At 47.2% G+C, this 21,512-nt stretch overlaps 1 protein-coding gene across 1 annotated transcript; it reads right to left on the reverse strand.

Moving 5' to 3' along the window:
* Window positions 1–8,633: 8,633 nt before the first annotated feature.
* On the reverse strand, window positions 8,634–10,597 carry LOC122932274. The gene is made up of 2 exons (XM_044286601.1): window positions 9,082–10,597; window positions 8,634–8,746 (listed from the first exon to the last, which is right to left on the reverse strand). Exons 1-2 carry the CDS (start codon window positions 9,890–9,892, stop codon window positions 8,730–8,732), a joined length of 828 nt encoding a protein of 275 aa, XP_044142536.1. The 5' UTR covers window positions 9,893–10,597; the 3' UTR covers window positions 8,634–8,729.
* Window positions 10,598–21,512: the final 10,915 nt, after the last annotated feature.

Consider the following 21,512-nt stretch of genomic DNA (forward strand, 5'->3'; position numbering starts at 1 on the left):
AAGTTTATTAAAAATTATTCAGTGATCGTTAAACCCCTTACTGACATGACTAGGAAGGGGACTGATTTTTCTAAATGGTCTGACGCCGCTAAAATTGCATTTTCCTCTCTTAAAGAGAGATTTACCTCGGCACCTGTCCTAATTCAACCTGATGTCTCCCAGCCTTTTATTGTTGAAGTTGATGCGTCGGAGGTGGGAGTGGGGGCTGTATTGTCTCAGGGTCCGTCTCCTGGCAAATGGCGTCCTTGCGCTTTCTTTTCCAAAAAATTATCTGCAGCAGAAAAGAACTATGATATTGGAAATAGGGAACTGTTGGCGATTAAACTGGCGTTTGAAGAGTGGCGTCACTTCTTAGAGGGAGCAATCCACCCCGTCACGGTGATTACGGATCACAAAAACCTTCTGTACCTAGAATCGGCTAAGCGTCTCACCCCTAGACAAGCTAGGTGGTCGCTATTCTTTACCAGATTTAACTTTGTAATCACCTATCGTCCTGGGGCAAAAAATACCAAGGCAGACGCATTGTCTCGTAGTTTCCCTGGAGGGGGTAATGTTAGTGATCCGGTACCTATTTTACAAAGAGGAGTGGTTGTCTCTGCTGTACACTCTGTTCTAGAGGGAAAGGTGTTAGAGGCCCAGGGGGACGCCCCGGCCTCTTGCCCCTCAGAGAAATTGTTTGTACCGTTAAACCTGCGTCTTGAGTTATTGAAGGAACATCATAATTCGGCACTTGCTGGGCACCCGGGTAGTAAAGCAACCTTGGAGCTATTGTCTCGTCGTTTTTGGTGGCCAAGGTTGCGTCAGGATGTAATAGATTTCGTGTCTACTTGTTCGACTTGTGCACGCGCGAAAGTCTCTCATACACGTCCAGCAGGGTCTTTATTGCCACTTTTCATCCCCAATAGACCATGGACACATCTATCAATGGATTTCATCACTGACTTACCTTTGTCTGCGGGTAAAACAGTTATCTTGGTAGTAGTAGACAGGTTTAGCAAAATGGTACACTTTATTGCGCTACCCGCACTTCCTAATGCTAAGACTCTTGAGCAGGTGTTTATCAGTGAAATCGTGAAGCTTCACGGGGTCCCTTCTGATGTGGTTTCGGATCGGGGAACCCAGTTTATTTCTAAGTTTTGGAAAGCTTTTTGTACCCGTTTAGGGGTACACTTATCCTTTTCCTCAGCTTTCCATCCTCAGTCGAATGGACAGACTGAGCGTACCAACCAAAACCTAGAAACATATTTAAGGTGTTTTGCGTCTGAAAACCAAGAGGTGTGGTCATCATATTTACCGTTAGCCGAGTTTGCCATAAATAATCGCCGTCAGGAATCCACTGGCAAGTCACCATTTCTTGGTGCATACGGTTTTCATCCCCAATTTTGTACTTTCAAAGAGGGGGGGGTCTTCTGGGGTTCCCGAAGAGGAACGGTTTTCTTCATCTCTTTCATTGGTATGGCAGAAGGTGCAAGCTAACTTGAAAAATATGAGTGGTAAATACAAATGCATGGCCGATAAGAAACGGTCGCCAGGTCCGGACCTAGGAGTGAATGACTATGTGTGGTTGTCTACTAGGAATATTAAGTTGAAGGTTCCCTCTTGGAAACTGGGTCCTAGGTTCATTGGTCCTTATAAAATTGTAGCCGTCATTAACCCTGTGGCTTTTCGCCTGGAGCTACCTCAGACTTTTAAGATCCATAACGTCTTCCATAAGTCGTTGCTCAAGAAGTATGTTCCACCTCTAGAACCATCACCGCTGCCACCTCCTCCTGTTGTTGTGGATGGTAATCTGGAGTTTCAAATATCCAGAATTGTTGATTCTCGTCGGGTCCGCCGCTCTCTTCAGTATCTGGTGCATTGGAGGGGTTACGGTCCCGAGGAAAGAATGTGGGTTCCAGCGTCAGAGGTAAACGCCAACAGGTTGATTCAGGCTTTCCATGTCTCTCATCCGGAGAGACCTGGTCCTGAGTGTCCGGAGGCCCCTCGTGAAAGGGGGGGTACTGTCACGAGGGTGTCAAGAGCCACGTCTGACTCCGTTATACCCGGGGTCAGGAAGTCGCAGCGGGTGGCTGCGCGCTCTATGTCTAAAGATCACGGTGTTTCTTAGTGTTTGTTTTCTGTGTTTGCCTTGCTATCCTTTTTGTCTCACTCAGGGATCCGTAGCTTCTCCTCCTCAGCTGTTTCTTGTCTGCCACTCCCAAACTCCTTATATTCTCCTCTCACACTTCTCTTGTTGCCAGTTATAGAGCTTCCTGCCTGGACATCTATACTGACCCACTGGAGCTGAGAATCTGGTTGTTGTTCCAGAGTGCTACCCTCCGGATCCCTGTTGGGCTTTTGTTGTCACCTGTTGTTGCCCACCTGGGATTATATGTTTAGTTTGTATTGTCTGTCCTCCCCTTGGTGTTTTCCTTTAGAGCTAGTGGTGCGGACTAGTGTTCCCACCGCCCTGTTCACTATCTAGGGCTCATCCTAGGGAAAGCCAGGGTTTTAGGCACGTGATCGGCGTACGGGTGAGGAACCCGTCTAGGGACGACAGGGCAGCCAGGCGCCAGCCGCAAGGTGAGTCAGGGGTCACCACCTTCCCTCTCACTAGGGCAGGGCCTCCCTCTTTTCCTCCCTCCGTGTCACGTATGTGACAGTTACGCCGATCATGATAATAACACCAAATTTCCATGCAAAAAAATGGTACCGCTTTTGGAACAAAATTCCTGACATAATCATACCGCCAGGGAGGTTAAAGGCTTAGGAAACCTTTGCAGGTTTTTTGTGTTGATTAGCTGATTAGAGTGCGACACCACGAGCCTACAATATTGAACTTTTTCACAGCATTCCAATTTTCTGAGATACTGACTGCTAGTTTTCAATAACTGCAACTATAATCATCAACATAAAAAAATAAATATAGAAATAGATAATTAGATCGATTAGAAATGGCATAAAGGGATGTACCTCTTTAAAACTGAAATCTAATTTTGTGCATTTGTCAGAACTGGGTAAAAGGACTATAATGTTATTTCTTCAATAGTCATAAACATTGCATTACCATAGCCTGATAAAGCATGCACAAATGTGTGATATCTCAATGCAGTTTAGATTGCACAAAGGTTAAAGGGGATCTCCAGGACTAGAAGATGGCTACTCTCTTTCAAAAACAGCAACACACCCGTCTACATGTTGTATGTGGTATTACTATTCAGCCACATTAAAGAGGGCCTTTCACTCGTATACAAACTAAAAACTAACTCTATCTGTGGGCAGAGCGGCGCCCAGGGGTCCCCCTGCACTTACTAGTATGCCTGGGCACCGCTCCGTTCGCCCGCTATAGGCTCCGGTGTCTCAGCTCCGTCTGTTGTATTGGACTGATTTTTTGTAGGAGGCGTGTCCCTTGCTGCAGCACTGGCCAATCGCAGCGCACAGCTCATAGCCAGTCTATGAGCTGTGTGCTGCGATTGGCCAGCACTGCAGCAAGGGACACGCCTCCTACAAAAAAATCAGTCCAATACAACAGACGGAGCTGAGACACCGGAGCATATACTGGGCGAACGGAGCGGTGCCCAGGCATACTAGTAAGTGCAGGGGGACCCCTGGGCGCCGCTCTGCCCACAGATAGAGTTAGTTTTTAGTTTGTATACGAGTGAAAGGCCCTCTTTAATTTCAGTGGCGCTGAGCCGAGTACCAGACACAACCCATAAAAAGGTGTGGAGCTGTTTTTGGAATTAAGCAGTGATGTTTTTCTAATCCTGGATGCCCTTAAAATGCCATAGAGTTCTGGCCTAAGAAACTAAATTGAAGGTCATCATGTTCCTATAGTCAAGTATTCATCTTATAGAGTATCTTGCCCAATATTCATTGGTGACATATAGGAATAAAGTGACAGTTATTACAGTGACTACTCTTCTGTCAAACTCCACTAAAGTCATGGACTCCATAACAGTTGTAACTGCAGTATGTTTAGAACAGTTGTACACATAAAATCTGGTATTTTTGGAATTTAGCACCATTATTAAAATTGTTTGAGTGTTTTTCTTTGACTAGGGCTTGGTGCTTTTAAAGACTAAAGCTGGAATGCCAGTCACATGCAAGTTTCCTGGAGCTGCATACATTGCAGTCACACGGTACTAAAGTCATGACCCTTTTAAAGAGACAACTCAGCAGTACGTAAAACCATTTTTTACACAAGCACTTTTTTCTCCTTTTACTGATCTATGTTACTGACTACAGAAAGAATTATAAAAATATAAGCACTGCCCCATATCATAAGGCAAATGTTGCATATCAAATAGTATTACCATATTATAAAGCACTAGAGAAAATATATTCAATACCAATTCTGTCCACACTCAAACATATACATTCCTCAATGTTGAAATTGCAACACTAAGAAGGAAAAGCCATGGAATTATGGCAAAGGATTAATAGACATTAGAGATGAGCGAATTTCATATTTTTAAATTCGTTCACACTTCGTTTGGTGGTAAAAGGTGAATTGCGTTATGGATTCCGTTACCACAGACCATAACGCAATTCTATGACGGAATGCATAACGGAATGCCTTTAGAGGCATTCCGTTATTCATTCCATCATTATAGAAGTCTATGGGTTGCATAACGGATCTGTCCCGTTTACGTTATGCAGAATGGGATGGATCCGTTTTGCAGCCCATAGACTTCTATCATGATGGAATGAATAACGGAATGCCTCTAAAGGAATTCCGTTATGCATTCCGTCATAGAATTGCGTTATGGTCCGTGGTATTGGAATCCATAACGCAATTCACCTTTTACCACCAAACGAAGTGTGAACGAATTTAAAAATATGAAATTCGCTCATCTCTAATAGACATGTTAATGATATGCAAATGCTAAAAAAAAAAAAAAAAAATTTAAAACATTTTCATATATTCTGTATTATCGAATATGCGCGCCACCCACAGAAATATACACACTTACACGCATTGGCATGCTATCAAATCAGGTGATTAATGGTTGTCTGAGGTATGTTCTCCAAATTTGAATGCACAAATCATCAAAATCTGCTGCTGGAAGCTCCCTTAGCAGTTGCTGACCAGTGACATCCCAGATGTGCTCAAAGGGAAATGAGCCCGGAGATGCTGCAGGTCATGGTAGCATATTTACACAAGCGGGCTGCTCACAGTAGCACGAGTAACATGCGGCCTGGCATTGCCCTGTTGAAAAATAGCTCCTGGGACACTTTGGATAAATGGCCGTACACTGGTTCCACAATCAAATCAATAGAACACAGAGTTCTTAGCATTCCTTAAATGAAGACTAGAGGGGTCCGGCTACCGTACATTATGCAACCCCACATTATGATCCCGGTAGTAGGAACGGTGTGAGTCTCCCGTGTGAAGGCCACATCATGGTGTTCCCATGTGGTCTCCAGACCAATTTCCAGCAATTATTGCATCAAAGACAAACGAAGGTTTAGTCTTACCGGTAAACGGTTTTCCAGGAGTCCGACATGACAGTACCCACTGGAGGATGTCCTATTGGATCTCTGTAGGGACAGGAAGCGTGAGAGGTTAAAAGGCCCCTCCCCTACCCTCCCACCAGTGTTCTTTCCAATTACTACACCAGATAGGATCCAACGTATTTATTAAACTTCCATGTTAGACACACATCGGAAAGATAATTTTAAGGATCCTGGCAATAACCGAAAAGAATTATGGGGGGGAAAATAACGGGTACTGTCATGTCGGACTCCTGGAAAACCGTTTACCGGTAAGACTAAACCTTCGTTTCCAGGACGTCCCTCCATGACAGTACCCACTGGAGAACTACCAGCTCAACCACTAGGGGGGGACCACAGCCTGAAGGACCTTGCGACCAAATGCCAGATCCTGGTTGGCCAGGGAATCTAATCTATAGTGCTTAATGAATGTAGAGAAACTGGACCAGGTTGCGGCCTTGCAAATCTGCTCTACAGAAGCATCTGCTTTCTCTGCCCACGATGATGCGACTGCTCTGGTGGAGTGGGCTCTTAAGGGGAACGGACAAGGAAGTCCTTTCTGTGAGTAAGTCTCTCGAATCAAGTCTCTGATCCAGCGGGCTAGAGTTTGTTTCGAGGCCTTGTTGCCTCTGTTCTTTCCCCCAAAGGAAACAAAGAGGTTCTGTGATCTTCTCCACGGCTCCGTCCTTTGGAGGTAAGCGAGAATGGTTCTTCTTACGTCGAGGCAATGGAACTTTTCTTCTTTCGCATTCTTAGGGGAGGTACAAAAGGAGGGAAGAATTATTTCCTGCTCTCTGTGAAACGGTGATACCACTTTTGGCAAGAAAGATGGGTCTAATTTCAGAATGACTCTGTCATCCAGAATTCTCAAGAATGGTTCTCTGATGGAGAGGGCCTGAATCTCCCCAATTCTACGAGCTGTGGTAATAGCTAGTAAGAAGACTGCTTTAAGGGAAAGCATTTTATCTGATAATTGGTCAATAGGTTCAAAGGGGGACCTACAAAGACTCTCTAGGACTACATTCAAGTCCCATGGGGGAACCGTCTGTCTAACAGTGGGTCTTAACCTGGAAATCGATTTAACAAACCTCCTAATCCACCTGTGGTCGGCCAGAGGGGTGTCAAGAAAACTACTCAAAGCCGAAATCTGGACCTTAAGGGTACTGGGCTTTAGGCCCAGGTCGAACCCTGCCTGTAAAAAGTCCAGAATGCAGCCTATAGATGGGGCCGAGATTCCTGGATGAGTGCCTGCGAGCCATGATAAAAACCTTTTCCATATCTTTAAGTATATGGCAGAGGTTACCGGTTTTCGGCTCTGCTGTAAGGTTGAGATTACCTTATCCGAAAGGCCTTTTCTTCTCAGGATCTGCCTTTCAGGATCCAGGCTGTTAGCATTAACTTCTCGAGATTCGGGTGTTCCAGGGGCCCCTGAACGAGAAGGTCCTTCCTCGCTGGAAGGGTTATTGGGTCTTCTAGGAGTAAGTCCGTCAGGAGCGGAAACCAGGCTCTCTTTGGCCAGGCTGGGGCGATCAGGATAAGGGTCGCTGAGCAAGCCTTTAGTTTTTTCAGGACCAGCGGAATTAAAGGAAACGGAGGAAAGGCATAAGCTAATTCCATGTCCCATTTCTGGGATAAGGCGTCTACACCCCTCGGATTGTCTCTGGGGTTCAGGGAGAAGAATTGATCTACCTGGGTGTTCCTTCTGGAGGCAAATAGGTCTATCTGTGGGAACCCCCATTGATGGCATATTTGAAGGAAAACTTCTCGGTTTAGACACCATTCGCCTGCATCTAGACAGTGTCTGCTCAGAAAATCTGCCGCGGAGTTCTCTGCCCCCTTTAAGTGGACCGCTGTCACCGAGAGGACTTTCCTCTCTGCCCAGTGAAATATTTTTTCGGATAACTCCAGAAGTAGAGGGTTCCTGGTACCCCCCTGACGCTTCAGGTAACATACGGTGGTTATGTTGTCTGACAGCACTCTGATGTGGTGGTTGGAGAGAATATATTCGGCTGACGTTAGTGTCTTCCATACCGCCTTCAGCTCCCTGTAGTTTGATGATCTGCGGCTGTCCAGGGTGGACCATTTGCCCTGGAAGACATGTCCTTCCAGATGGGCCCCCCAACCCCACTGGCTTGCATCCGTGGTGATGATTATAGAAGGAGAAAGGTTCCAGGCAACCCCCTTCTTTAGGTTTCCGGGATTGGTCCACCAGGATAGAGAATCTAGACACCGCTCTGTAAGTGTTACCTCCGAGTCCAAGGACTGATGATCCCTGTCCCAAGCTGCCAGCACTGCGGACTGTAGGCTCCTGGAATGGAACTGGGCCCACGGGATCACTGAGATGCATGAAGTCATTAAGCCAAGGATCTTCATTGCCTCCCTTAAAGTATGACGCTTCTGTTTCTGGAAGGCCAATATCTTTCTCCTTATTGTCTCCTGTTTGGATTCTGGAAGGAAGGAGAACTGACTTTCTGTGTCCAGGAGAACCCCTAAGAACTGTTTTTTGGTGTTTGGTACCAGGTCGGATTTGGGGTAATTTATCACCCAACCTAGATCCTTGAAGAGGGCTAAGGTCTGATGAATACTGTCCTCTAGATCTTGTTTCGTGTTGGCTATAAGAAGAAAATCGTCCAAATATGGAACAATCCTTATTTGCTGCTTTCTCAAATGTGCCACAATTTCCGTGATGACTTTTGTAAAGATTCGAGGGGCTGAAGAGATTCCAAAGGGGAGACACTGGAATTGATAATGAAGAACCGTCCCCTCCTGAATGACTGCAAACCTGAGATATTTCTGGTGTAGGGGGTGAATCGGGATGTGGTAATACGCATCCTTCAGGTCCAAGGTGCATAGGAGGTCTCCCTCTGAAATCAATGGAATTGCCGACTTTATGGATTCCATCTTGAATTTTTGATAGGTTATTGATTTGTTCAGGGACTTCAAATTGATAATTGTCCTGAAGGATCCGTCTGGTTTCTTTATTAGAAAGAGACTTGAGTAGTGACCTAGAAATTTCTGATTTTCCGGAACCTGGACGATAGCATTTAATTTTAGTAGTTTCTGCACGTCCAGACCTAATTGATTCTGCTGACTCACTGAATGGACTTTTGTAACCAGGAATCTTTCCGGGGGAGGACCACGGAAATCTAATTTTACCCCTTCTCGGATGGTCTTTAGGATCCACTGGTTTTGGGTAATCCGAGTCCAGGATTCCCAAAATAAGCGGAGCCTGCCCCCTACTGGCCTGATGTCATTGCTTATTTGGGCCTGAGCTGGGATTGAAGAGGAAACCCCTACCTCTCCCTCCTTTAGGGTAGCTCCATCTACCTGTTTTACCTTTCCCTCTCTCTGAGGGTGTATACTGTTTGGAGGTCTTACGAAAGGGCTGCACAGGTTTTTTTGCTTTTTCCTCTGGAAACCCTTTCTTTTTATCGGCTGCGCTTTCCAGAATGGAATCGAGGACCTGGCCGAAAAGGTATGTTCCGGTGAAGGGAATTGCGCATAATTTGTTTTTAGAGGCAATGTCTCCCGTCCAGGATTTGAGCCAGAGGGCCCGTCTTGCGGTGTTCGTAAGAGCGTCGTTCCTGGCAGCGAAACGAATGGACTCTGCTGAGGCGTCCGCCATGAAGGATGCAGCAAATTTTAATAAGGGTAAGGACTCAAGAATTTCCTCCCTGGAGGTCTTTATCTTGAGATGCTCCTCCAGTTGCTCCAGCCATAAGCACATTGCTCGAGCCACTGAGGTTGCTGAAATGTTAGCATTAATAGTGGCCGCTGAGGATTCCCAGGCCTTCTTCAGGAGTCCATCCATTTTCCGGTCCATGGGATCTTTTAATTGTGAAGAATCCTCGAATGGAATAGATGTCTTCTTCACCACCTTGGCCACCTGGATGTCGACTTTTGGAATTTCATCCCAAAGTTTAGTCTCCTCTGGATTGAAGGCCAGTCTGCTCTTGAATTCTCTGGGAATATAGAGTTTTTTGTCACCTTCTTCCCATTCCTCTTTGATCAGATCTTGAAGGTAAGAATTCACCGGGAAAATCTTTCTTTTCCTGGCCCTTAATCCGCCGAACATCTCGTCCTGTATAGAACGTTTCGGCTCCTCCTCCTCCACTGCCATGGTCTGCCTTACTGCAGTAAGGAGCGAGTCCAGCTGATCCGAGGAAAACAGGTATTTCCTAGGCTCCTCTGACACCGACGGGGGGATCTGATCCTCCAGATCGTCTGAAGGGTACCCGGTTTCTTCCTCTGAATCCGATACTAAGTGTACCCTGGTACGCTTGGACGGAGGGGAAGCGGGAACTGGAAGAGAAGGGGGCTGATTCATTCCGGCCGCCTGTACTTCCTCCCTGACGATGGTTCTCAGCTCTTCCAGAAAGGATGGTTGTTCTTCCTTCAGGATTCTTGCTAAGCAATCCATGCAGAGGGCCTTTCTATACGATTCAGACAGCTTTTTTGTGCATGTCGCACACTTCTTAGCTTTTTTCTTAGTGTCTCCATGCGGTCTATGTCCCGCCTCCTTTTCCACCTTAATAGGGGGAGAAGGAGATATAAGAACCAGCCTAGGGGGAACTATACACCTGCCAGCCGGATACTACTTACATTACCCTGGACGAGGGGGTCAGCAACCGCATCTAGCTTGCTCACACCTTGGGCCTCCATGATGCAACCGCCACATAAGCACACATCATAGCATTTAAATAAGGTTCCTACCTTACAGGCCCTCCCCTCATCGCCGCCGGGACCGCCTCCTCTTCTGGGGGACTCTTCCATAGAAAAATCAACCCCACATGCGAGGCCCCAAATCGAGGCCTCCAGCATGTATGCGCGCCGCCATCTTGGACGCGTCACTTCCGGGTCGCACAGGAAGTGACGCCGATCGCGTCATAGAGGAGGGCGGAGCCGCTGCTGAGCGCAGAGCTCCGTCGGAGAAGCCGCTCAGCGTCCAGGTACCTGCGGCCTGCTCAGGAAAAAAAGGTACCGGACAAGCTAGGGGACCCCTTCCCAGAGGGGTGCTGGCTTTTAGGCCCCACGGAGGCTGAAGAGGAGAGGCAAGAGCCCCCCGACCAGCCTCGGCCTAGTGTTCGCTCCCTACATTTAGCAGGGATCCACTCACTGCCTCCTATCCCTGTAGGGACAGGAAGAACACTGGTGGGAGGGGCCTTTTAACCTCTCACGCTTCCTGTCCCTACAGAGATCCAATAGGACATCCTCCAGTGGGTACTGTCATGGAGGGACGTCCTGGAAAAGTAGGACTCATAGCTGAAGAGGATAGACCTCCATTGCCATCTTGTTGTACACTATGATGGCCTTTGAAAGCAGTGGCTTGAGGTCAATAGAACACCTGTAGCTGGATGCCTAGCTCATAGCTCAATGTTGTGCAAACACCTTCTGATGGTTTGTATAGATACTGTTTGCTTCTCTAGGCTTGTGAAGTGACGTCCAATTTCACTTGCAGTACAGAATGGATCACTCCGCGCCATTCTTCTAATCAGATGACCCGTCTATGCAGAGGTTTGCCTCTGTGAACCTTTGGCTGCCATTCCAGTTCGCCATTGTTCTCCCAATCAACATGCAAAGTTAAAACAGTCCTGACATCTCAGTCTAGATGCGTAGCAATCTGAGTGATAAACCAAGGTCTCTCAATTCAAGGATTCTGTCCTTCTCAGTTTGCGACAAGTGGCGATAACTGCTTATAAAGGGGCATTTTTCAAATTGGGATATTGGAGATTTATATCCATCTCCGTATTCCGTCCCTTTTATTCAGTTCCTAGACTGTTGTCTTTGTTTCCTATATAACCCACTTATTCTGTGTATTTTATACACCCCCTCCAGTCTATCATACCCCCCAAGAGTAACATACCACCTATTCTGTGTATTATATACACCCCCCTCCAGTCCTTCATACACCCCACATACAACCCTCGCAGATACTTATTTTTATATATATATATATATATATATTAAAAAGACTTTACTGATAACATAGAGATGACAAAACAATAGACATTACACTACAAATACAATACATTACATAGAATACACCACCATACACAAGCTAACTCTCCTGTCCTCCCTGGAGATCAAGCAAATGTGGCCAGTAATGTGTATGTATATCCATATCCAATATATCCATAAATATATACCATCTACTGTAACTACACTTCTAACCAACTCACATCCAGTACCTGTTAGTACATGTACATATAGACTCATGCATAAATAGCATATATTTACACATCCATAAACAAGTGCAAGCCACAAGATCCAGAGTCTAAGACCTCATGCACACGACCGTTGTGTGTTTTGCAGTCCGCCTCACGCTTTGTACCCGCACGGAAAACTCACCCGTGTGAAAGAGACCTTAGTGTTGCACTTTAAAATTTTGAGCAGCACTATTTAAAGGGAGCTTTTATTACAGTAGTGTGAATATGAACCTTTAGTCTGCCAGGTTCTGCTCCTGCAAGTGCGCTGGAGGTGGGGCTTTAATGTGATGTGCTTTGTGCATTAAAGGGGTTGTCCAAGTTATATTTATTGATGACCTATCCTCAGGATAGTTCATCAATATCAGATCGGCGGGGGTCCGACACCCGGCACCCCCTCCGATCAGCTCTTTGAACAGAAGGCGTGCGCGGTTTCAGCGCTGCCTCCTCTTCACTGTTTACCTTCTAGCGGTTGCATCTGCAGTGGTGAGCAGGTGTAATTACACCCAAGCCTTCCTATTGAAATGAATGGGAAGGCTTGGGTGTAATTACACCTGCTCACCACTGCAGATGCAACGGCTAGAAGGTAAACAGTGAAGAGGAGGCAGCGCTGACACCGCGCACGCCTTCTCTTCAAACAGCTGATCAGAGGGGGTGCCGGGTGTCGGACCCCCGCCGATCTGATATTGATGACCTATCCTGAGGATAGGTCATCAATAAATATAACTTGGACAACCCCTTTAAGCTGCTTTAGACCTCTACAGCTGTTACTGAAAGCAGAGGAGAGGGGCTGCTCACTGTAGAGGGCACTTCACAGTGCAGCTCTGCCTCCCATGCACTTGCCTGTTAGAATAAAAGTTATTATTCACACTACCCCCGATAAAATCTCCTCTCTCCCCAGCCTATATCAAACACGGTCAGTAGATGTCCTCTAATGTATCACAAAGCCATAACGCGACACCTGCTGGCCAGGATGGCTGGGTAGCACTGATCCCATAGAAATAAGTGGGATCGCCACGGCAGTTGGAAGAAATCCAGCAGTGTTAGATTTCTTGTGACTGCCGCCGGGATCTCATGCATTTGTATGGGATCACCGTAACTCCGCTATCCTGGCTGCGACACCCCAGTCTAAAGTGTTAGGGCTAGTTCACAAGGTTGCTTTTGCCTTTGGTTTATGCCATGCTTCCTCAATTACTTGCACTTTAGCCCCATTGAATGGAGCAATACTTGAGTGGACACCCGCCATGGTTTCCTGCATTGTGCATATGCAGACATTGCACCAAGAAAGGACAAGTCTTATTTTTTTTGGCACAGTCATGGAAGATAAGGCATTGACTCATTAAGAGCAGTGCGGCCTCCCATTGAAAACAATGGGAGGTGGTTACCACGGGTCTGGCCTACAGTTTTTGGTGTAGAATCTGGGCCAAATTCTACAAGGAATAAAAAATAACCTTTTAAAGGGAACATTTTCAGATTTGTACCTATGACACTGGCTGACCTGTACACGTGCACTTAGCACCTGAAGACGTCTGTGTTGGTCCCATGCTCATATGTGTCTGCATTGCTGAGAAAAATTATGTTTCATATAGGCAAATGAGCCGCTAGGAGCAGGGGGGGGGGGTGCTGTTACACTTAGATGATGAGCGAAGCGCGCTTCAGATGCTTCATCCAAAGTCGCTTTGTTCAAAACTTTGGAATACTACTGTACGGAGATCCATCTCTGTACATTATTAGAATGTATGGGCTCTGATAAGCCGAAGTTAGTTATTCGCGAAGTTGCGTGCGACTTTGTTGAATAACTTCGGTAGTTTATTTTTAAAGTGGAAAACCACTTTAAAACTTGAAACCGAACTCTGCTTCGGTTCCGAGGTACTGTGTATCTGGTATATGTGTTTTGAGGATCCACAATTTGAAGACTGCAAAACGGATATTGTTGTGTGCATGGGGCCTAAAAATTATTCCACACAGTACCTACATAATGTGATACATTAATATTTTTTACGTTTTTTTTTTTTTTTTTTTAAATAAAGTCTAGCATTCTTAAATTATAAAGATGATATCCACATGGCCTGACATGTCAGAAGAACTTCACCTGAGGCACCTTCATTATGTCCACTTTTGATTTCTGGTGACAGAGGAACTCAATAACCCCCATGGCCAACATGTTGTTGTCTCCTTGTTTTATTATATACTGCTTTACTAGCTTCACTAGCAGTTTTGTTTTAGTAGTAGTTTGGTTTAATTGAATCAAATTTCACAACCACAAGGTATCTGCAGTAACCGTAGAACCAGGTTTCCCTATTTGTTAAAAGACCTGTGAAACTACCTCCTATTTTAAACCAAATCAGTAAATTAGGATCCACAGCACACATTTCTCCGTAGCCATATAATTCAACAGCTAAATAATATTAGACTTACGTTACAATGATTATTAGTTAATTGAAAGGGGTTATCTTTATGGTCAATGAAAATCATATAGTACATGACAATATCTTTCATAGCTACAACTAGCCCTGTACTCCACATGGATCCAGAGCTACCCCAATCATCGCGTCAATTGCTCTGCTAGATTTCAAGCTGGTAGCTCAGGAGCCATGTCCTCTCAGGGGGGGGCGTTGCTGGTTTGAAAAACATAGAATATATTTTGTGGGACAACTCCATATTATTGGAACTCCCATAGAAGTAAATGGAGAGAAGCCGTGCATGCCGCTCTCGTTCATTTCAGGGGGCCCCATTCTAGAGCTAGGTGGGAGTCCCAGAAGTGGGACCACGCACCTGAGATTGGTGGCATATCTTAGTGATATTCCACCAATATCTCAGATGACACAACCCCTTTAAATGTATGTGTGAATTTAGTCAACATCCAGTTACATAATCACTGGCCTAAGGTCACAGTTAAAGAAACCTTATGTAAGGGTATAAGGCAACCTCAGCAATAGGTTAACAGGATTCCACGCTCTTACAGTGAAATCTCCCTAAATGTGACCTTATTACATGTCATAGACATTGTATGAGATCACCATGCTGCAATTTGTGATCTTGGACCAACTATAGAAAGAACTTTGGGGGTCATTTATTAAGGCCAAACAGATGGCCTATCCTAAGGATACACCATCGCTTAAAAGGGTTGGACAACACCAAGACAGAGAAAATTTGACACCTATTATTCATCTGTTTGCTGTAAAGGTACTGTAACATGAATATACTGCTGTATACATCTACAGATTTAAAGGTCTTCTTCAAGAATAGAAAATAAGGTCTGCTTTTTCTATAGAAATGGCGAGAAAGCTGTAAAACAATGGGCTATGTCGCTTATTGCAGCTCTGCCCTATTCAAACTAATGTGACTGAGCTGTAACACCATACACAGGAAGTGAACAAGGAGGTGCATTTTTTGGGGGAAAAACACACAATCTTAGACAATGCTTTTAATAGGCTATGTTTATACCACATTTATAATCAATACATTACATCTGGTAATTTAACGGCCCTGACTTTTTTTTTCCTTTCTTTCTTTGACTAGTAAAATCATTTTTATATACACTCTTAAAGTATAGTTATTTATTAGTGTTGAGCGAACTTGCAATTTGCAAGGATATCTAAGGATTCCGTTACCACGGACCATAAGTATGACGGCATGCACCACAGAAGCCTTTGAGGCATTCCATCATGATAAAAGTCTATGGCCAGCATAGACTCTTAGAAAACCCGAACGCTGTACTTGCAAATCGCAAGTTCGCTCAACACTATTATTTATTTGTTACAAATTTGCAAATGGAGACCAAAATAGATAATAAAAATGGGTTCCCCAACTGGTGATAGGGCTCTTTCACACCTGCGTTATTGTCTTCCGGCATAGAGTTCCGTCGTCGGGGCTCTATGCCGGAAGAATCCTGATCAGTTTTATCCTAATGCATTCTGAATGGAGTGAAATCCGTTCAGGATGCATCAGGATGTCTTCAGTTCCGGAACGGAACGTTTTTTGGCCGGAGAAAATACTGCAGCATGCTGCGCTTTTTGCTCCGACCAAAAATCCTGAAGACTTGCTGCAAGGCCGGATCCGGAATTAATGCCCATTGAAAGGCATTGATCCGGCCTTAAGCTAAACGTCGTTTCGGCGCATTGCCGGATCAGACGTTTAGCTTTTTTAGAGTGGTTACCATGGCTGCCAGGACGCTAAAGTCCTGGCAGCCATGGTAAAGTGTAGCGGGGGAGCAGCATACTTACCGTCCGTGCGGCTCCCGGGGCGCTCAGAGGGACGTCAGGGCGCCCCAGGCGCATGGATGACGTGATCGCATGGTACGTCATCCATGCGCATGGGGCGCTCTGACGTCACTCTGGAGTGCCCCGAGAGCCGCACGGACTGTAAGTATACCGCTCCTACTATGGCACCCAGGACTTTAATAGCGTCCTGGGTGCCATAGTAACACTGAAAGCATTTTGAAGACGGATCCGTCTTCAAATGCCTTCAGTACACTTGCGTTTTTCCGGATCCGGCGTGTAATTCCGGCAAGTGGAGTACACGCCGGATCCGGACAACGCAAGTGTGAAAGAGGCCATAGTCAGTTTTGATATTAAATATACACTCACCTAAAGAATTATTAGGAACACCATACTAGTACGGTGTTGGAACCCCTTTTGCCTTCAGAACTGCCTTAATTCTACGTGGCATTGATTCAACAAGGTGCTGATAGCATTCTTTAGAAATGTTGGCCCAAATTGATAGGATAGCATCTTGCAGTTGATGGAGATTTGAGGGATGGACATCCAGGGCACGAAGCTCCCGTTCCACCACATCCCAAAGATGCTCTATTGGGTTGACATCTGGTGACTGTAGGGGCCATTTTAGTACAGTGAACTCATTGTCATGTTCAAGAAACCAATTTGAAATGATTCGAGCTTTGTGACATGGTGCATTATCCTGCTGGAAGTAGCCATCAGATGATGGATACATGTTCTCATTCTGTTTACGCCAAATTCGGACTCTACCATTTGAATGTCTCAACAGAAATCGAGACTCATCAGACCAGGCAACATTTTTCCAGTCTTCAACAGTCCAATTTTGGTGAGCTCGTGCAAATTGTAGCCTCTTTTTCCTATTTGTAGTGGAGATGAGTGGTACCCGGTGGGGTCTTCTGCTGTTGTAGCCCATCCACAGTTGTGCGTGTTGTGCCTTCACAAATGCTTTGCTGCATACCTCGGTTGTAACAAGTGGTTATTTCAGTCAACGTTGCTCTTCTATGTAAACCGCATACTGGATGTTTTTTCCTTTTCACACCATTCTTTGTAAACCCTAGAAATGGTTGTGCGTGAAAATCCCAGTAACTGAGCAGATTGTGAAATACTCAGAGCGGCCCGTCTGGCACCAGCAACCATGCCACGCTGAAAATTGGTTAAATCACCTTTCTTTCCCATTCTGACATTCAGTTTGGAGTTCAGGAGATTGTCTTGACTAGGACCACAACCCTACATGCATTGAAGCAACTGCCATGTGATTGGTTGAATAGATAATCGCATTAATGAGCAACAGAACAGGTGTTCCTAATAATTCTTTAGGTGAGTGTATATAGTCTTGCATGAACGGGGCTATGGCAACAGTTTGGATTGGCATTTATTTGTATTTTAAGATTTTTTTTTTATGTATGCATTTGTTTTTGGCACATAAGTTCCCCAACAGGACACAAAGTCATCAGAGGACATTACACCTTTAATTTAAGGGGGGGGGGGGGGAGAGAAATATGAGGAAAACAGCCCCTGGGTGGCATTTTACACTAGCAAAGCTTAAGATTGCCAAGACCGATCAGTGCTGCTGTTCTCTTCCTCTAATCAAAACACGAAAACAAGAGACAATTAATAAATGCAATAGCATACTGTATATGATTCTACAAGATACTTTACCTTAAACCAGAATTGCTACCAACCATGGAAAGTACTGATTTCATACATTCTAGCATACATATGGCACTGCCTAAATAGGTTACTGTTAGTAATATTCTGCATTTGCTAGTTTTCAACAAAATGAGAAGGATTCTGCAGTACGTATATCCAGCATCTCTCAGAAAATAGAAAAACTGTTTATTGAAGTACTGGCAAACATGAATCCCCTTCATTGCTACCCTCTCCTACTGTGTCCTTCTCCCATACCATGTAGATTGTAAGCCCTCTCAGGCAGGGTTCTCTCTCCCTCTGTACCAGTCTGTAACTTGTCTTGCTCATGCTTAGTGCAACTGTCTGTATTATGTATGTGCACCCCTTATCATATGTACAGCACTATGGAATGAATGGCATAATAATAATAATAATAGCTATCTGATAGTAATAACGAGATTTTTGTATAACTTACCAGTAAAATCTCTTTCTCGCTCTTCCTTGGGGGACACAGGAACTCTTGGGTATAGCTTATCTCCATAGGAGGCGTGACACTAAGTAAAAGACTGTTAAGCCCCTCCTCCAGCAGCTATACCCTCAGCCTGGAGAGAGAGACTTCCAGTTATGTGCCCAAGTAGTGCAAGACAAAGGCAAGGAGTAACCAAACCAATACCAACAAGTCAGAAAAAAACACCCGAAGGCCAACAAAAAAACAATGGGCGGGCGCTGTGTCCCCCAAGGAAGAGCGAGAAAGAGATTTTACTGGTAAGTTATACAAAAATCTCGTTTTCTCGCCCAATTCCTTGGGGGACACAGGAACTCTTGGGACGTTCAAAAGCAGTCCACAAACAGGGAGGGACCACAATCAAAAGCGAACCAGGCACCGTAAACATTAAGGCACCGCCGCCTGCAAGACCAAGCGGCCCAAAGCAGCATCCGCCGAGGCATAAGTGTTCACCCTGTAAAACTTGGTGAACGTGTGCAAAGAAGACCAGGTGGCCGCCTTGCACAGTTGTTCAGCCGAGGCACGATTACGCTGAGCCCAGGAAGCCCCGACCGCTCTGGTAGAATGAGCGGTAACACCAAAGGGCGGATCCCTGCCCCGAGCACGGTAAGCCTCAACGATAGCCATCTTGAGGAAGCGGGCAACAACCACCTTAGACGCCGCCAGCCCCCTGCGCGGACCCTCCGGAATCACAAACAGAGAATCCGAGCGTCGAAAGGGTCTGGTCACATCCAGGTAGATCCTGAGAGCCCGAACAACATCCAGACGGTGAAGCTCCCGCTCCCGGGGATGCGACGGGGACGGACACAGAGAAGGAAGGACAATATCCTCATTCAGGTGAAAGGCGGACACCACCTTCGGAAGAAATTCCGGAACAGGGCGGAGAACCACCTTGTCCTGGTGAAAAACCAAGAAGGGCTCCACGCAAGAAAGAGCCGCCAACTCAGACACACGCCGAAGAGACGTGATGGCGACGAGAAAGAAAACTTTGCAAGACAACAAGCGAGGGGAAACCTTGCGCAGAGGCTCGAAAGGGGAAGATTGGAGAGCCGCCAACACAACGTTAAGATCCCAAGCAGGAACAGGAGGGCGATAGGGGGGAGCACAGTGAGCAACCCCCTGAAGAAAGGTCCTAACCGGACCGAGCGGAGCCAGTGGACGCTGAAAAAGGACCGAAAGAGCCGAAATCTGACCCTTCAGGGTACTGAGACCCAAGCCCAGAACCAGACCAGATTGCAAAAAGGATAAAACCGTAGGAAGGGAAAACCTCAGAGGGGGAGTCCCCAAGGCCTCACAGAAAGCCAAATAGGCCCGCCAGGTACGATAATAAATCCTGGCCGAGGCCGGTTTTCGTGCACGAATCATGGTACGGACCACGTCAGCCGAAAACCCCCGCCGCGTCAGGACCGCGGTTTCAATAGCCACGCCGTCAAACGTAGCGACCCTAAATGCTGGTGGAAGATCGGCCCCTGAGAGAGGAGGTCTTCTCTGAGAGGCAGAGGCAAGGGAGCGTCTGCCAGAAGCAACATAAGGTCGGCGTACCACGGACGACGCGGCCAGTCCGGGGCGATTAGGATTGCTGGCGTGCCCTCCGCCGCAATCTTCCGAAGGACACGCGGAAGAAGAGGCAGGGGCGGAAACACGTAGAGGAGCGAAAACTCCGTCCAGGGGAGGACGAGCGCGTCCGCGCCGTAAGCGTCCGGATCTTTGGCCCTGGCCACGTAGATGGGAAGTTTGTAGTTGAATCTGGAGGCCATGAGATCCACGTCCGGACGACCCCAACGGAGACAAAGAGACTCGAAGACGTCGGGGTGCAGAGACCACTCCCCCGGGTCGATAGTCGTCCGACTGAGGAAATCCGCCGCCCAATTGTCCACCCCCGGAATGTAAATGGCCGAAAGGGCCGGAACATGAACCTCCGCCCAGCGAAGGATCAGAGACACCTCCCTCATCGCCGCCGCGCTGCGAGTGCCCCCCTGGTGATTTATGTACGCCACAGCCGTGGCATTGTCCGACTGGACCCGAACAGGGCGACCCCGAAGCAACGAAGTCCAGTGTCGGAGCGAGAAGAGGATGGCCCTCAGCTCCAGAACATTGATCGGCAGTCTGGACTCCGACGGAGACCAAGTGCCCTGGACGGACCGAGGAGGAAACACTCCCCCCCAACCCCGCAGACTGGCATCGGTGGTAATCACCAGCCAAGTCATTGGCAGGAAAGACTTCCCCTGAAGAGGGGTCCGCAGCCACCAGAGGAGAGAGGAACGAACCTGGGGGGAAAGGGGAAAATGCCGATCCAGACTCTCCTGGGACTTGTCCCAAGCGGACAGAATGGCCGTCTGAAAGGTGCGGGAGTGGTACTGTGCGTAAGGAATCGCCTCGAAGCAGGACACCATCTGACCCAGGACCCGCATGCTGAACCGGAAAGAAGGACGGCGGTGGGACAGAAGGCTCTGAACCGACCGATGGAGGAGCAGACGCTTTTCCAACGGAAGTCGAACCACCGCTGAATCGGTATCCAGCAGCATCCCCAGAAAGACCAATTGCCGGGAAGGAACAAGAGAGGATTTGGGTAGGTTGATAACCCAACCGAACCGGCGCAAGGTCTGCAGCGAGAGATCCACGCTGGCTGAAGTCAGTGACAGAGAAGGCGCCTTGATTAGGAGGTCGTCTAGATATGGAAGCAGAAAAACTCCCCTGGAACGAAGTAAGGCGAGTACCGGGGCCAGGACCTTCGTGAAAACACGAGGGGCCGTCGCCAGCCCGAAGGGAAGGGCAACGAACTGGTAGTGTTCGGACCCCACTGCAAAACGCAGAAGGCACTGATGACACCGTGCGATTGGAATGTGAAGGTAGGCGTCTTGGATGTCGATGGAGGCCAGGAACTCCCCCTGTTCCAGAGAGGCCACCACCGACCCGAGAGACTCCATCCGGAAACGCTGAAGACGAAGGAAGCGGTTCAGCCGTTTTAGATCCAGAATGGGTCGCACCGAACCCTCCTTCTTGGGGACCACAAAAAGGTTCGAATAGAACCCCTTGAACCTGTCTCCCATAGGAACCGGGGTGATGACTCCTTTGTCTAGAAGAGTCTGAACGGCAGCAAAGAAATCGGCCGCCCCTCGGGAATCCCGGGGAACCCGAGAGCGAAAGAACCGAACTGGGGGAAGGGACGCAAGCTCGAGTTTGTACCCGGAAGACAACCTCGAGAGCCCAGGCGTCGGAGACGTGCGCCTGCCAGAAGTCCCTGAACAGGAGGAGACGTCCCCCCACCCGGGTGGGTGGGGGCGCACCTTCAGGCGGGGGCCTGCTTGGTCGCGGGAGCGCGAGCAGGTTGAGATTTGCGCCAGGAGGGCTGGGTCCGAAAAAAGGGTTTCTTACGCCTGTCCTGGACAGGGTTAGCGGACGGACCAGAGGCGGAGCGAGGAGCGGAAGCCCTACGAGAAGACCTGAAACGGGAGAAGGTGGGAC

The sequence above is a fragment of the Bufo gargarizans genome, chromosome 3 (assembly GCF_014858855.1).
Source record: "Bufo gargarizans isolate SCDJY-AF-19 chromosome 3, ASM1485885v1, whole genome shotgun sequence".
Lineage (NCBI taxonomy): Eukaryota > Metazoa > Chordata > Amphibia > Anura > Bufonidae > Bufo > Bufo gargarizans.

Bases quoted from the DNA above. Each gene is read 5' to 3' on its own strand.
- LOC122932274 (XM_044286601.1), bottom strand. From the start codon at position 9,892: ATGGATTGCTTAGCAAGAATCCTGAAGGAAGAACAACCATCCTTTCTG.